This window comes from Dama dama, chromosome 18 (assembly GCF_033118175.1).
Source record: "Dama dama isolate Ldn47 chromosome 18, ASM3311817v1, whole genome shotgun sequence".
NCBI classification, from domain to species: Eukaryota; Metazoa; Chordata; class Mammalia; order Artiodactyla; family Cervidae; genus Dama; species Dama dama.
In genome coordinates this window covers 18,077,194-18,095,089 of record NC_083698.1, presented here as the reverse complement: position 1 = coordinate 18,095,089, position 17,896 = coordinate 18,077,194, and the positions used below count along the sequence as shown (strand labels likewise).

General features: G+C 31.5%; 1 protein-coding gene across 5 annotated transcripts in view; it reads right to left on the bottom strand.

The window, feature by feature from the left end:
- Positions 1-17,896, bottom strand: part of PHF14 (PHD finger protein 14) — a 203,823-nt gene that overhangs the window by 58,179 nt on the left and 127,748 nt on the right. For 2 of the 5 annotated variants that reach the window (XM_061164984.1, XM_061164983.1), the window contains exon 17: positions 6,824-6,941. In XM_061164984.1, coding sequence (XP_061020967.1) covers positions 6,824-6,941 — 118 coding nt within the window. Of the gene's footprint in view, positions 1-6,823; positions 6,942-11,187; positions 11,213-15,411; positions 15,513-16,334; positions 16,468-17,896 lie in introns of those variants that run through there. The other 3 variants (XM_061164986.1, XM_061164985.1, XM_061164987.1) reach the window with 3 other exon arrangements.

The window sequence follows — 17,896 nt, the reverse complement described above, 5'->3', positions numbered from 1 at the left end:
TCTTAAGGAATACCTGACCATAACTTATTGGGATATGCCAATGTGATTCATGTGTACTGCAGAGTTCACATGAAAATTATCCTAGATTACAGAATTAACAGATCAGTGTAGATTTCAATTCTGTTACAAAGAATAACCATAAACAATCTGTTTTGGTGCAAATTGTTACTTGATAAAAATATTATCTGGAGATAGGGTTCAGAAACATGTCTAAGACAGTTTAAGTAAACAACTTTTTTGAGCAGGCAATAATGACCAATAAAATGTTCAGTTCAGTACATAAATGTTCAATTCAAACAAAGCACACTACTGCAGTTGGTATTGAGCTTAAAAAAAAGTAGTGCATTTTATTTGTTTAAATTGAATGTTTATATAATGAACTGACGTTTTTATTGATCATTATTGCTGGCTCAAAAAGCAATTTACTTGATTGTCCTAGACATGCTTCTGAACCCTATCTTCAGGTAATATTTTTACCAAGTAACATTTTTCAGCAAAACAAAGATTGTTAATGCCCTGGTGGCTCAGAGGGTAAAGAATTTGCCTGCAATGCAGGATACCTGGGTTTGATCCCTGGATCTGGAAGATCCCATGGAGAAGGGATTGGCTACCCACTCCAATATTCTTGCCTGGAAAATTCCATGGACAGAGGAACCTGGCAGGCTACAGTTTAGGGGGTTGCAAATAGTCGGAGATGACTGACTGAACAACTTTCACTTTCACTCTTTACCAACTATAGTTAGAATTGTTCATGGTTATTACTTTTTATCGAAATCACAAAACACTGCTACTAGTCTCAAGTACTTGATAAAAATATTATCTGGAGCACTCTATTATAAATTAAGACTTAAAAGACATTTACACAATTATGCCTACTAGAGAAAATTCTAGAGTAACCAGCAACTGCCTGAATTTAGCCTAGGTTAAGGTACAAGATCTACTGAAAGAGTGTGGAAATCTAGCAAAGAGGAAATCTGAAGTTTAAATATTTAACTCTAATTATCATGAAGGACAACCACACCAGTTTTAATTCTCAGATTTTTAGTAAGTCTACAAACTACTAGATTTGTTCTATGTGATTCTAATTTAGGATACTATGTAAACAACTTTTCTCTAGAATTTACATAACTGTATCAGTAAAAAGGAAAATCAAAACTCAGGAAAATTTGACAAAACATATTGTTATAACCACTAATGTCATACAAATTCTAGAAGAATACTGAATTAAGACAGTTAAGTGGTGTAAGTTTTACCTGAAAATGACTTATCTGTCAACCATGCTAAATTTAGAAACTTAAAATCTAACCTAATGTCAGATAAAATCCCAGAGGTCAAATGAATAGCAAAAATATTAAAAAGTCCTCTTTTATGGGTCAGCTATATGATTCAAATTTAGAAGAACTTTAAAGGATAACTCATTTTAATTTTATATTTTTCATAAATCTTCATAATACATAAAGCTCAGACATTCAATTTCCAATATCACCAGGTTCAATTAAATGTGCTTGTTTAATGTATTGTGGCAAGATACTCCTTGGAGAGATTGTTCTGTGCAGTTCTTAAAGAAGCAAAATTCTCAATGACTATTTTATTTGCTAATAAATATTCAATATGTCATTTTGACACAAGAATTTCAGTTATAGAATTCTAGCTGCTCAATGCAAAAAAAAAAAGGAAAATGAAACAAAAATTGAAAAAAAGCATACTTCCCTACTCAGGGATTTCTAACACAAATGATTATCAAAAAGTACCACACTTGCCTGAGCCATTGTGTCATGAATTTGCAGTTCCAGGAAATCTTTCATATGGATTTAGTTGAGATTTTTATGCATATGAATTCAACTTATTACCACTAAAAAGAGTACTAGAATGATGAAATAAGAGTGAACCAAATGGAAGTCTCAAGCTAAGACAGCTCATTTTGTAGTATTCAGGTAATGATCTGTCATGTATATCCCTTGGCTTTTCACAAAACACAGCATGAACAGGGATCAAAAGCTAGAATCATAACTGGCACAGTCACTGTAAAATATATGATGTGTATTTAAATTCTCAGTGGCACTTGTGAATATATATCACTTCTATAAATATTCTTTCAAAGAATTTTATTCATGTTCATTTAACCATATCAAAATATCCTCATTTGGGGTGTTTCAGTACAAAGCAGTTGTTGAGATCTATATCAAGTATACCCTAAAAAAGAGAGATTAGTGAATTGTGCCCTATATTAACATGGAATAAGAGGGAGAGGGCTGAAATAAATACAATTAGAAATGAAAAAGGAGAAGTTACAATGGACACCACTGAAATACAAAGGATTGTAAGAGACTACAAAAAGCAACTATATGCTAATAAAATGGACAACCTAGCAGAAATGGACAAATTCTCATAAAGGTACAGTCTCCTAAGACTAAACCAGGAAGAAATAGAAAAGAAAATATGAACAGGCCAATCATAAATATTGAAATTGCCATTAAAAAACTCCCAACAGACAAAGTCCTAGACCTGATGGCTTCACGGATGAATTCTATCAAACATTTAAAGAAGAATTAACCTATCCTTCTGAAACTCTTTCAGAAAATTGCAGAGGAAGGAACACTCCCAAACTCATTCTAGGAGGCCATCATTACTCTGATACCAAAATTGGACAGAGATATCACAAAAAAATAAAATTACAGACCAATATCACTGATGAACATTGATGCAAAACTCCTCAACAAAATACTAGCAAACCAAATGCAACAATACATTAAAAGGATCATATACCATGATCAAGTAGGATTTATCCTAGGGATGCAAGGATTTTTCAATATCCGCAAATCAATCCGTGTGAATACCACATCAACTAATTTAAGAATAAAAGCAATAACAGTAGAGAAAAGGAGTAAAGAAAAACTGGAGACATATTTTAGGAAACACCTGTACAAGATTCTGTGACTAGCAAATGTACAAGCTAGTCCTTGTACAAGCAAGTGACTATTTGGGACAGGATGAAGAAAACCTGAAGATGAATCCAGGTATTTGGCTAGGGAGATAGATGGAAGTAAGGATGGAAGAAAAAATAAAAGATGGGTAAGGCAGAGGAATAAGAACAAAATACATTGATTTTCCAGGCATACAGCATTCAACGGCAACAGTATTTTCACAATATAGCAAAGCACAAGGGAAAAAACCTAATGCTGGTCATCGGTAGGAAAGAACTAGCCCCACTGAACACAAACACGTCACATTGTCTTAGATAACTACTGCCTTAGTTAAGTAACTTTGAAGCACAGTCTGTAGGAGAAAATGTTTTGTGCATGTGTTTGTATGTATGTGTATAGATTTGTCTCTCCATGTGTGTTACATGTCATGTTTATATCTGAGCCCATGTAGCTGGTCATTTTTTCATGAAAACTAGTGGTTACCTATGGGCTTCCCTGGCAGCACAGACAGTAAGGAATCTGCCTGCAATGAGGGAAACCCGGGTTCGATCCCTGGGTCGGGAAGATCCCTTGGAGAAGGAAATGGCACCCTCCTCCAGTATTCTTGCTTGGAGAATCCCACGGACAAAAGCGCCTGGCAGGCTATAGTCTATGGGGCCGCAAAGAGTCGGACACGACTAAAGCAACTTAGTAGCAGCAGTGACTACCTAGATAAGGACTGATAAGGCAGAGACAGTCTTATATCATACTTTGTGGGTTTGGATAGAATAAAAGTAATTTTATATACAAATATTGAATCATTATGTTGTATATCTGAAACTAACATAATGTAAGTCAATTATATCTCAGTTAAAAATCATTCTGTTAGGTAAATTGTTATTAAATCAATATCATTAATTATATATTATTAATTTAATATACTTAGGTATATTTTATCTTTCTTGAGCTAGAGCTTTATATCATGGATTGAGATATGATGAATCTTGTTAGACTTTTGTGTTTACATAATTTCATTTCTGTAATTTCTATAATTAAAAGCAATAGGCAGGATTAGTGACAGAAGATTTTTGGTCTCATGGAGCTTACAGAAAAAAAACCCATACTTCAAAGACAAAGTCACATATAAATACATTATGCTGCTCAGAGTATACATGGCAGTATTTTAGAGCTTCTACTAGTATGCAAAATTTGGAGGCAATGTTTTAGCAGTGAAATGATGTTTAAAGTGCAATGCATTTTCAACTACACACCCATACTTTATACAATTATTATAATAAAGTTAAGACTTATTGGATTAATAATCCTATCATATATATGTATTTATGGCAATTAACAATTTTATATTCACTTGCCCCCACCTAAATTTATTGGCAACTGATTCCTTTCTCCTGGCAATAACTATTTCTACCTTAGCTTTTCATATCATTATAATATATGAACATGGCAAATATACCTAGTATTACCTAAAAAATATCATTCCACCAAAGCCAACAGAGGAGAATAAAGGCCAAGCAAAACGTATTAACTTTTATTCTGGATTTCTTTTAGGCCCCCAAATGATACTAACATCTTGACAGATGTTAATATACTGCTTTCTTAATTTGAGAGTTTCTGCAGCAATTTACTGAATTGTAAACCTGACATTATCTATCAATGTTTTCTTCTTGGAACCCAATACTAGTCCACACCTTACAAGAGAAAATGTAAACAGAAATTTACTACCTGCTGGTCAGGAATGAAAGTTTTCAAAGTGAGCAAAAACAGAGCTGATTTAACACAAGTATCCAAAGGGATGAATTAGGCTTCCCTGGTGGTGCTAGTAGTAAAGAATCCTCCTGTGAATGCTGGAAACATAAGAGATGCCGGTTCGATCCCTGGGTCGGGAAGATCCCCTGGAGAAGGGGAAAGCAACCCACTCCAGTATTCTTGGTGGACGAATTCCATGGACAGAGGCTAAAGTCCATGAAATTCCCATAGATTTGGACACGATTGAGCAACTAACACTAACACAACTTTCAGCTTAATTATTATATTGCTTAATTTTTCATAGGAAAAAGTAGAAGTATGCAATATTCATCTTGATATGATAAAAATACAAATCCATTTCACTGCTGTAATTTTTACAATAAACTGCTGTGACATTCAGCAGTGAGATACCATATTTAGATGAAATTTTGAAAATGCTGGCTGTTTACATCTGGTTTTCGTTCAATCACAGGTCAGAGTACAAGTACAATGCAACTTCTCTAACAAAGTATCTTACTAATAGATTTCCATTCAGATTCCAAAGATCTTATTCTCTCAGAGGGGAAAAACAAAATACAGGAACAACTCAATGTCTACTGGCATGTGCCTACTGCATTTACAAAATATTCATTTTGTATATTCCTAACATATGTGAAATATATCCCCTTGCATTTTCAATGTTCATTAATGAAGTTACTACATAACTTAACAAAGGCATTCTGGATTTAATACATAATTAAATACATAATTATAGTAGTAGAAAACATTTTTAAAAGAATGTTTACAAAAAGACTTGTTTATAAAATTCAATAAAATTTTTTTCAAAAATTGCTTTCCTAATTGCTTTTTGAGGGTAGAAGAAAATCCCAAACAAAAAACACACTTAGAAAAATTACATCACAAAGAGTCCCATAAGATGACTATTTAAAATCTACAGTACACTATTTTTTAATTTAAATATAATTTCTAGAAAGTATTTTTAAATCACGTAATAAAATATTTTGATATTAAATATGCTCCATCTTAAATATGGGTCTTAATAGCTGGAAAATTATTCTTGATATCATATAGTTTAAAACCTTGAGTAAAAAGGCTTGATTATTAAATAAAATGCACAATATTCTATTTTAGTAATCATATATAAAATATGTAAAATTTTAATAAATTTCATTATTTGAGAAAACAATAAAGAGCTTTTTTCCCAAAAGTCAAATGCTTTTATGCAATTTTTAATACAGAAACTTTTACAGATGGCATCTGTGGTAAGCTAGAGTAAATCATTTAACTAATAAAATGAGTATTTTTGATTCCATAATCAGACAGGAATTCAGTGTCAATTTTAATTCACCCTAAGAAAAACAAATGCACTTAAGTGGCATTTAGGAAAGATGGCTTGAAGTTTATATTACAATAGACAGTCAGCTTTTGTTGTCTATTTAAAGAAGAATAATTTGTTTAACCTAATTGTATTGTCTTAGTTCAAATATATTCAATATATCTGTCAAGTGAGTCAAACCATCAGGAGTACAGCTATTCACTCACACATTTTAAATAAAACACATAGTAATCTTAAAATGCTGATCACCATAATTTAAGGTTTGAGCTACCAGAGAAGTCTAAGGTTATAATATTGATATTCAAAAGATATCATTTCAATAGTTTACTTTCGGAGATAAACTATGAAACAAATTTATTAGGTATTTCTTCCTTTCTACTATCTAAAATAATTGTCATAAAAATTTTAGTATATAAAAACTAGTTTTCTCAAAGAACACACCTTATAAAAAATTCATAATATACTGATTATACCTTAAGATAAGTCATCTATAAAATTAAATTGGGTTTTATTGGTTATTCCCTAAGGGTGGTAAATAAGCAGAAGATGACAAATTTTGGTAACTAGATGACTATTTAACATGCTACACAACACAGCTAAAATATTTCATAGAGAAAATTTATATACTTCAGTAGAGTTCTTTACTCTTTAAGGGCAATAAAATCACCAAAGCAATGTTTTCTTAAAGTGCATCATATTAAAATGTTGGTCCTTCATATTCCAATTATTTTTAAACTGAGGAAGCTGATGGTGAGATGTAGAAAAGCTATCAAAATAAAGAGAAACAAGATTTTCCTTATAGGTTTTCCCTCCTTACCTTAGAAGATGAAGAATCACACTCCTGACATATCCATCCATAGCCTGTTTGTTTAGGAGATTTTTTCAAAGGAGGATCCAAACAACCAAAATGGTAGCACAGTCTGCATTCATCACACCTGCAGGGTAAACAGATTTATGGTGTATCTAAATAATATTAAAAAACACCTTTTTCAGAAAACAAAAAACCAGTAAACTACTATATATTTCAACTGTAACACTGTTAATTCTATCCTTAGCTGACAAGATTATTGAATTAATGTTTATGAAAAAGACAATCTAAACCTGAAATAAATGTTTTAGGAAAAACAAAATACCAAAACAACAAAATTAACAAACAAAGCAAATACCATTCAGAACACATTGATGATAGAAGTGTTAAGACCATAGGAATAAATTTATGTGTATAGCCATGTGTTCAAAACTAACATTAACATTTTCAATTTTGAACTTCAATAATAATCACTTGTTTATTAGTTTTAAAGTATTTAATAATATAAGATACAAATAATTAAACACTGAATATAATCTAATACATTAAGATTATTTTTAAAAAAATTTTAAATCTAATGAATTCTAATAGGCCACACTAAGCTTAATTCTATACGATTTGTGTATCTCATCACTCTCTAAGTTAAGGTAGATTCTAAAAAAATTTCTAATGTTTTCAGCATGCTAACATAATCTAGAGCAAATAAAAACCATACTCAGAATTATATTATTTTCTAAAATACAAATTTTCTCAAAAATTTACCTGCCACTTCCAGTGTATTTGGGTTTTCAAAGTACCTCCTAAGCACATTTTAAAGCTTATTAACAAATGTTTTGATAGTGTCTTTGCCACCTATGAGGTACAAAATCTAAGAAAACTACCATACCTATTCTTCGTTTCAGACAATCTCATCCTGCTGACAATGAAGAAAGATCTGTATTATTTCAGTGTTTTTCAAAATGAATTTTGCATCAGTTGGAATAACAAGATGAAAATTTAACAACAAATAACAAAGTTGTATATATTTTATAGAAAGGATTATATTCCTCATTTTGTTTCCTTTTTTTAAGTTAAAAAAACTAATACTTTCTCCAAACCAATCTGTCACATTCTCAATGTATAAGTTACTCTTACTGATTTAAAACACAAAAAGTTGAGGAATTTATAACTAGGAAAGCAAAGAGGATATTTTATAGACAACATATTTAAGTAACATGTTACTTAAATAAAGTACAAAACAACTATTCAATAACTTTTGTTAGAAAAAAGGGGGAAGGAGTTACTGTGATAAACAACATGCAAAGAAAAGCAATTTATTTTCACAATCAAGAGAACTGGAAATTTACATTTATAGAAAAATTTCATATCATGCTACAAAACCCAATCTCCCATTTCAGGAATCAAGAGTTTCAAAAATTTAGCAAATTAGCTAAGTTATTCAGGTATAAAGAAGTTTAAAACAAAATTCTATGTCCTAAATTCACGTACGCGTTCCTCTACAACTTTCTTCTTATAAACCTAACAAACTTGAGTACTCTTCCAAAAAGCTTTGCTTAGACTCAAGAGATGAACTTGAATAAAAATGTTTATTATGATAATTCTAGCTATACAAAAAATCAAATCAAATGGAATAATAAATGGTACTTTATTTGTTGTGCCAGTATTATATAACTATCCAAAATATATTTAAAAGTAGTTAAAATGTTTAAGTACCTATTTTTCTATTATTAAGAAAAAATGATAGACAAATAGCTAACATCAAACATTACATAAAACTAAATAGCAAGTCTGTACAACTTTATGTTCTTCTCAATTGAACTTATTTACCTTTCAGTAGTTAAGATTCCAGTTACATTAAACACATACAGGACCCTTCAGAGTATAAGCATTTCTGAGTTATGAGAAGCTAGAGATTTCTAGATGGCTAAGCGTGTACTCCTTCAAGCATGGAAACTAGTATTTCAGTCATCTTCAATGTGAAATTTAAGGAGAATCACATTCTCTGCTTCATCAAGAAAATCTATTAGATATGGTTTACTCTATCTTTGTCATCCCAGGGTCACAAACACGAGTAACAGACACTGCTACATGTCTAACAGTTGTGCCAGCCTTTTGTGTCTGGAAATGAGTATCATCAGCCTGCCATGCTGTCTGAATTGTTGTAATCAACTATTTTAGGTCCTCACTTGCTGGAAAAATATCAGTCACTACTTTCTGATATTGCCACAGTGTTATTTGTCTAAGTAGCATCTCCCCAACAATAATTCATTGTGGATTCGGAAAACAGATCACTCAAACCTGTGCAAATTGACAGTAAAAGACCATGAAAATGAGAGCTGCTGCTAAGTACATGGGCTCAATTTTGGTTAACTATAGTCTTTTTGGCTTAATTTAGGTTTTTTAAAGCAAGTTTAGATTGCCAGTAATCTAGGCTTTTGATAGTGAAGAGTTATAGTATTAATGTTTTCCTAGTTCATATTAAATTTCAACCTGACTACTGCATCTTTACAAGTCCATGCCATGGTAAACTTGCAAATTATGATTTCTAGTGTACAACTAGAATCAAACACTATGTGAATATAAAGGTAAATCATAATTCATTACCTTTTATCTTCATGTACACCTTCATGGTGTATGAATATAAAGATGCATATATACACAGATATTTCAATCTAATAATTGCTTCCCTGGTGGCTTGGATGGTCAAGCATCTGCCTGCAATGTGGGAGGCCCGGGCTTGATCTCTGGGTAGGGAAGATCCCTGGGAGAAGGAAATGGCAACCCACTCCAGTACTCTTGCCTGGAAAATTCCACGGACTGAGGAGCCTGGTAGGCTACAGTCCATGGGGTCGCAAAGAGTTGGACACAACAGAGCAACTTCACTTTCACTTTCTTTCTTTCAATCTAATAAATTAAGAACAAGTTTGTGACACTGAAGTAGTTCAGATTTGTAGTTGATTTCAATTAATTGTAAACTCAAGCTATCTTTCAGCTCAAAAAAAATGCAAAAGGAAAAGATTTTATATGTTATATTTGTTAGATGATAATACTGAGTAGATGCTATTTGGAAATGACCAAATCCTTACTGATTGCCTCATTAATTACACTTTTTAGAATGACTCAGTCTACGTATAGAACTAATATATTAGTGTTGGGTTCAAGAGGAACGGAGGAACTTACTTGTTAGAATCAGGGGTGATATGGGAATTCTCTGAAGTTATAGCTCACACACTAGTAAATAAAAACTGCAATTCCAAGACTAAGTATTAATAGCAAAAAGTAGGAACTGCCAAAATCCAGGAGAGGCAAACAGAAAAAGAAATAACCCAATCTTGAAATCATAACTATTAATAAATATGTGCTTTCTTTAAAAATGACTAAAATTATTTCCATGCAGAAAAAAATATAGTTGTTCTATACTAAACTATTTAATTGAAAATATCTATAGCTTCATGTGCTCGTAACAAAAATATCCTGAGTGATACAAGTGAACTCCAGTAGAATTTGCAAGAATTACTTCACCATAGACAAATGTAACAGATACCATTAAGAATCCTAGAAATCAAAGAACAATTTAGATGGTAAAAATAGTGAATTACTTATTTCACGGGCACACACACCACTTTGTTAACTTTGGCAAATTTTGTCAGCCAACAAATTATGGCTTTGGTTACAAATTTAGATCATTTTAAAAACTCAAAAATCAGAAACTCATAAGGATCCGTGATCATTTCACTATCAAAAAACTGAAACAGAGTTGAAGCAATTATTGATCCAATTATTATGACTGCTACATCTAATTCTGACATATACTTGGAAATACATAACTGCAACACATAATATGGAACATACTTAATTTATCAAATAATAAATACTGTGAAAAAAGCAGTCATTGACCCACAAAAGCATACTGATATAACACAATATACTTTATTAAATAACACAAATGTCTATGTTAAAAAAAAACAGACTATATACCAATGGCACATATATTAAATGTGAAGCCAATGTCTTAAAATAGCAAAAGATAATATAAAACTAACATATAAAAACACAAAGTTTTTTTTAATAAAATGCAAACTGGATGCTTAAAGAATATCCTCTAAACATCTAATAAACTTGTACACATTAACATATTACAGGACATTCTAAAATTACAATTTTAAGTGAGATAAAATAAATCCCATTTATAATAAAAGGAAACCTGATTGACTAATTAGATTCTTACTAAATACAACTTCCTACTCATCAGACTCATAATGGATACAGATGTAAACAATAAAGCAGCTATATGTATATAGTCTTTTACACATTCATCTAACAAAATACAATGACCAAATAAACATAGTTCTATATGTATTTAAAATACTTACTTAGCATACGGTTAAGTATAGCACCCTAGACAAAGAAGAGGAAGAAAATGATTTATGTTCATATGTCCTGTGATCCACAGAAGCAATCAATCATGTGTTTGCCTGATTACTGAGAATATGCATATAAGTAAAAAGAAACATCTCCATCTACACCTAAGAGACAGGCTAGTGTTCCAAAGGGTTTCTTAAACTCCCTTAATTTCCAATTGATAATTTTATGGGAGAGTACACTAAGTAACTACTTTTTAAAACTAACCAAAATAAGTTAAGTGCACCTCCTATATATATATATATATATATAATTTATAGCTAGATGATCAGCTAAATTTCAGGAAGAACAGAAATTCACAACATGGGACTTGAAAAGTGATGTACATGTATTATAACTAGGATGATCCATAATCATAATTATTTTTTATGTCAATGAACATTTGATTTAGATCCCTTTCAAGTCTATATGGAGTAAAACAAAACTGACTCTGAAAATGTACACTATTACATTGGTTCACTTAAAAAAAGAAACACACACACAATTAAGGATCAAGAGAATTGTGGGTCAGATTTTCTTCCCTTTTTATCACTTCTATGTAAAAATTCTATATAAGAATGATCAAAAGAATTGGATTTGAATATAAGATTACTTACATAAAATCTTACAAGCAGTTAGAACACCTACACAAAGGTATTAACGAGTAGTGATAGATTCTTTTATTGAATGATAGCCAATTATTTCAATTATTCATTTTAACAGATGGAGAAAACACAGATTTGTGTCCCATGAGTTAAATCACCTCTAAAATAATACAAACTTGCACAAAATTCTGCAATCTACCAATATTAGAATAACACTTACTATCAATAAAGGCAAACTTTATTCCTTTTTACAATACTTTTAGTGTAAATAACCTATATGAGCATTTTCTAAATAATTAGAAAACATCTATTATAACATATTTCACATATAATGACTAATATGGAGTTCTTGAACCTATTTTTATTAATGCCACTATAGACTTCCATCACATGCAATAATGAATGAATGAATAGTAGGAAACACAAAAATATCCTTTACACATTTAAGTTTATTAATTGGAAAAAACATTTAGATAATTATTGAAATCCAAATTCATTTTTAACTTCACTTAAATAATGGGATTAATTCAGCTTGCTACATCTGCAGCAGCCAAGTTGTAAGATTAAAAGTGAAAGGAAAAAATAAAACATGAAACAAAAGAATTCATATGAAAATGCACAATAAGGTCAAGTACCTCTTCACAGCATGAGAGAACGATGAGACATTTTCATACCTGAAACACGTCTGCTTTGTTCTTTAATAAACTGATCTCCATCTGCTCATGCCCTTGGACATTTTTCAGCAGTACAACCTGCTGTGCTCAAGTCCCACATAACTTTGTATTTCCCTGCTCATAATTAACTAATTATTCTCTAATCAATAGTGTAGATCTTGATTTTACAACGTAAATTAGATAAATGACATAATGGCTGGGGGTCAATCTCATATTATTTACAAAGCCCAGCATGAGCATCCAACTTCATTATATCTTACAGCAGTGAATCTTATCAGCAGGCCTACAGAAAATCTTAAGACTGAGTACTGGGAGAAAGAGGCCTATATTTTTATTAAACTAAAAAAAAAAAAAGTATTTGTAAAAAATGTCCAGATCAGAAATATTTTTAATCACAATCCTTAGTGTTATTTAAACTGACAAAGTGCTGACTCAGACAAGTAGGAAAAAATTTCTGCCTTCATATATCATGCAACTCTAAAGCTAAGTCTCTTAAACAAATTTTAATTGTTTAAATGATTTCAGAAAATTTAAAGAAAAGTTAATAATGTCAATATATCATTCTGCTACAGAGTCCTTCTGAATTCCTTGAAGAGATTTTGGTGAAATATTAATAAAATATTTCCATACTGAGAAACAAGTGAAACAGTGGTAAGTTTTGTCAAATAAAGAATATTAAGTGTTTAAAAATAGTGATCTCTTTAAGTATATGATATAAAAACAGGGAAAAAGGATAGTGAGTGTGAATATTCTTATTATTTATTAGTCATCAATCTATTTTTACTATTATAAATGCAAAGTCAGTTAACACTCAAACACATGAAAAACAATGATATATAAATGATAAAAAAAATTTCATTTACAAACTTAAAATGGATAAAGGTTAAGGCTAATTTCTCCTTTCATGTTAAACATAATCCTAATTTCAAATTTTAACAAAGTTACTATGGACAAAGGCTATGTGCCTTGATTCATTTCTGTGCCTAAAATACTGCTATCTCCGTAACAGGTATAAAATAAACACCTATTTAATTGAACTTATGTATAATAAAGAAGTTAAACTGCATGTGTTGTAAATAGAATTACCACAATCTCTTTCTACCTAGAAATAAATATTTTTGAAAATTTAAGGGCCCTTTAATGAGATTAAAGCCACATTCAATCAATCGATGTCAAGCACAACATCATGACAAGCACAACATCATGCATGACAAGCACAACATCATGATTCTTTTAAAAAATATTATATACAAATTTTGGACTCTGTGGGAGAAGGCGAGGGTGGGATGTTTCGAGAGAACAGCATCAAAACATGTATATTATGTAGGGTGAAACAGATCACCAGCCCAGGCTGGATGCATGAGACAAGTGCTGGGGCCTGGTGCACTGGGAAGACCCAGAGGAATCGGGTGGAGAGGGAGGTGGGAGGGGGGATTGGGACGGGGAATACATGTAAATCCATGGCTGATTCATGTCAATGTATGACAAAAACCACTACAATATTGTAAAGTAATTAGCCTCCAACTAATTAAAATAAATGGGAAAAAAAATATTATATACAAATGGTTGTCAAAGGATGTCCCTGGCCAGCAGCAGCATCATCACTTGGGAACGTGTTAGAAAAGCAAATATTCTGGCCTCATCCCAGAGCCACTTAATCAGGAACTGCAGGCAGAAGGAGGAGGGAGTAAAATGCAGAGGACTAAAAGAAGACAGGTGGTATGTGAGCAATCTGCTTTTAAACAAACTCTTCCTGTGATTCTGATGCACTACAAAGTTTCAGAACCACTGCTATATACTGTCATGTCATTCTTCTTGTATCTGAGTTATTTATTTTACCGCTTGATATTTCAGTGTTTTTTTCCTTTCCCTATTATGTGACAATGAACCATCATTCACTTGTTTGGCTGTTTTCTCTTATATATGTCTGTAAAATATGAACAGTTTAGTGTATATTCCCTTAAGTACACACTAACATCTCCTTTGAATAAAAACTGGACCAATTTCAGAAAGGGTTAATTCTGTTCCCTGGAAATATAAGAGTGTCTAGGAGATTATTAGGAGGAAGTGTTTTATCCTATTCTATTCAAAAGTTCTACTCCAAATACAGGTTTGCAGGAACAACGATCTTATGAATTATGTGTTTTATATTTCTGTTTTACATTTTTATATTTATATTTGTGATCTGTGACCGAGATTCTTAGGGCTAGCACCAAATATGGAACAGGATATCTACCACAGAAGTATAAAGTAAGACAGAGAAATGAAGACAATATGTTATTACAAACAGAAAAAGGTAGAAAGGATTTTGATTGACAGTGACATCAAAAGCATAAGACTTAATCATTAAAAAAAAAGTCTAAAATAAAATGACCATTAGTAATTTCTCATATATCAAAGGAGGATCAGGTCCCAATGCATTAGCATAGTCTTTTTTAAGGAAATGGAAATCTGCCATTTTTCTTAAAATCAGCTAGAATTCAGCAACAGTAATCATTACCAACTTTTTCTTAAGATTATACAGCGATAAATAGTGAGTCCTTCTCCTAAGGAAAAAAAGCCTACTGGTTTTGCTACAGGTTATTACTATTTTTCCTCCAATGTTACAAGGTCTTTCAATAAGTTAATGATCTCAGTTTATACATATTTTATATACATTCTACTTTTATTACATATCCAATAAATTATGGTTCCTTAGTATAACTATAGATTACTAGCATATAGCAACTTTATATTGATACTTGCTTTTGATTATCTATAACATTTCCTACTCTATTCCTAATGTTTAAACTATTTTCAATTGCCACTATACCTGAAAAGATGTCCCAAACCACATCTATAAATCAGGTAATTCCAAGAGACGTGTTGACAATTTACATGTAAATATGCATTTCAATTTCAGCAAAGAGTCTCTTCTAAATCAGTTCAAGATGAAGTGATGAAATATTCAACATATTTCTGTCGTTGACTTAAAACTGGATCATTAAAGCTTGAAGATCAAATTTTAATTCTGCAAACCTTTGGAAAGATACAGATGTTGATGAAGTTCTTTCATTTGGCAGGTTGTATAGTCAATAAGCTTTGTATCTCTCTCCTTATTTTGTAACCTCATATTTATGGTTGAGAAAAGTAAAATTAAACCAAACAGAGAAAGTTTGTATTAAGTCAATGAAGACTCAGTAAGTTTGGTTACTAAAAATATCTAGAGATCAACACAGACATACCTTGTTTATTTAAAACCTGAAGTCGTAAAAACTGCATGCTAATAATAGTGCTTTCACACTAGAGCTAATGAGTCAAAACTAGAATGGCATATTCTTTTACAAGTTTTCATTTTTGCTGAATATTATAAATAAAAGTAACATTTAATATAGTCTAAAGTTGTTTCCCAATGTAGCATTTCATACATGAATATATGTATTAGCTGGATGAAACAGAACAGTAGACTAATGGAATGCATTGTCTTTCTTATTTGTTACTACATTTGTTCAACAGTAATGAGTAGCACATTGCATGTAAGTCCCACAGGCTTCCACAACTCTTTAGTAAGTCCAAACACTGTATATCATTTGCCAAAGAAGCAAGAGGCGAAGACATTACTTAATGGACAATTCTGACAAGACATTATCTAGCATTTTTCAACAATGTACATATCAAATGTTTCTGATTAGTGCAAAAAAAAAAAAAAAAAGTTGAAGAAGGAAGAAAAAGAGAAAAAAAATCCATAGAGGCAAATTAACTGCCTTGTCAGTCCAAGTAACAAACCAATCAATTACATTCTATTCAAACCTGACAAGCAAAGGCAATTTTTTGCAGTGATAAGCTTATGGGAAGGACAAGATAGCTGTTCTCCTTTACTTTATGTACTCTATTGAGAGGGTTATCCACATTTTAAAAATCACACTTATAAAAGAGGTTTCCAGGATTGCCTCCGAGGATGAGCTGTGGCAGAGTTGGGTCTCATGAAGGGTATCTACACAGTAAAGTGATAAGAAAAGAACATTAACATTTAAAGATCACAGCAGATCTGCACTATGTCTTATGAAACACACTAAAAATAACCATGGTAGATTCAAATAACATACGATCTGGTCCAAAGAGACAGACTCCCTGAATCTAAATGCCATGATCTTTCAAAGGTTTTTACTAGTTAAACTGGAACTATTCTATTATTAGAAACACTGAGTAGCCTCTTGTATTACTCTTATTACTTTTAGTTGTCAAAATAAACCTTATTAAATAAAAAAAGAAAGCATAAAAATGATGAGGGGCTTGCGTTTATACAAGCAAATATGTAGTTCAATCAATAAATGTTTTAAAAATAGCAGTTTGCTATTTTCTCATCAATATAGCAATTTAATAATGTTTGAGAAAGCATGCAACTATGTTAATAACAAAAACACGTAATCAGTACAGTACAGGACTGGTTCTACTCAAGTAGAGAGTCTCAGGGAGGAAATTTTCAGATGATTCTTACTCCCTGGGCCTCCACTGCCTTCTTTTATTAAAGACTATATTGGAAATGCTTTGTTACAATTATGAAAAGTATATCGCTAACCAGTTATTTGAGTAGATCTGTGCAACAAGTGACAGAATACATGTCATTGAAAAGACCTGGTCATTGATTATAAATGTACTAATTTTGGCCAAATTTTCAAAAGTCATTCATTTGTATTTATTTTCAAAACTTTCATCAACGTTTCTTGTATTTATTTCCATATCAATACATTTTCTGAGTAATTTTAGATGCCTAGCAATTTGAGGTAACTTTTTTGATTGTGGTAAACAAAATCTTATCATTCTCTTCAGATATTTACATCTGTGTAGATGAGGTGAAATTGCCAACTAGTCACACATCACAGAAAAAGTTCATTTCAATATTTATTAGAGAGATGTGTTTAATGCTTCTAAGTTCTACTGAGAAAAAGAAAGTGAAAAGTGGCATGATCACAGACAAAGCACTACTGAGAAGAGCTGCCATGCCAAACTGAATAACCTCCAAAGCAAGGAAAAATAAAATTGTACAAGAAAAAAAGAATATAACAGGAAACAGAGTTTTCAGAGAAATGTACTTATCAACATATGAGAAGTAAACAGAATGAACAGAAGTCCCTCACTGAATAACAAGGAAACAGATAGGAAGAGCTGAATTCCCTTGTTGAATAGTCACATGTGCTAACTTTTCTCAGCATTTCAGTCTCCAAGTGATGAGCTTTCAGCACATTCTTAATCTGATATTCTGAGAAATGCTTTGTCAGCAGGTTAAGCACTACTAGATAAGCATAATGCAAGAGGAAGCAACCACATCGTTTATCACAGAAGTACATTTAACTAACTTGCACTTACATGAAAAAATAATGGAGACTAGCAGACAACCCAAAGATGTATTTGTAATTAACATT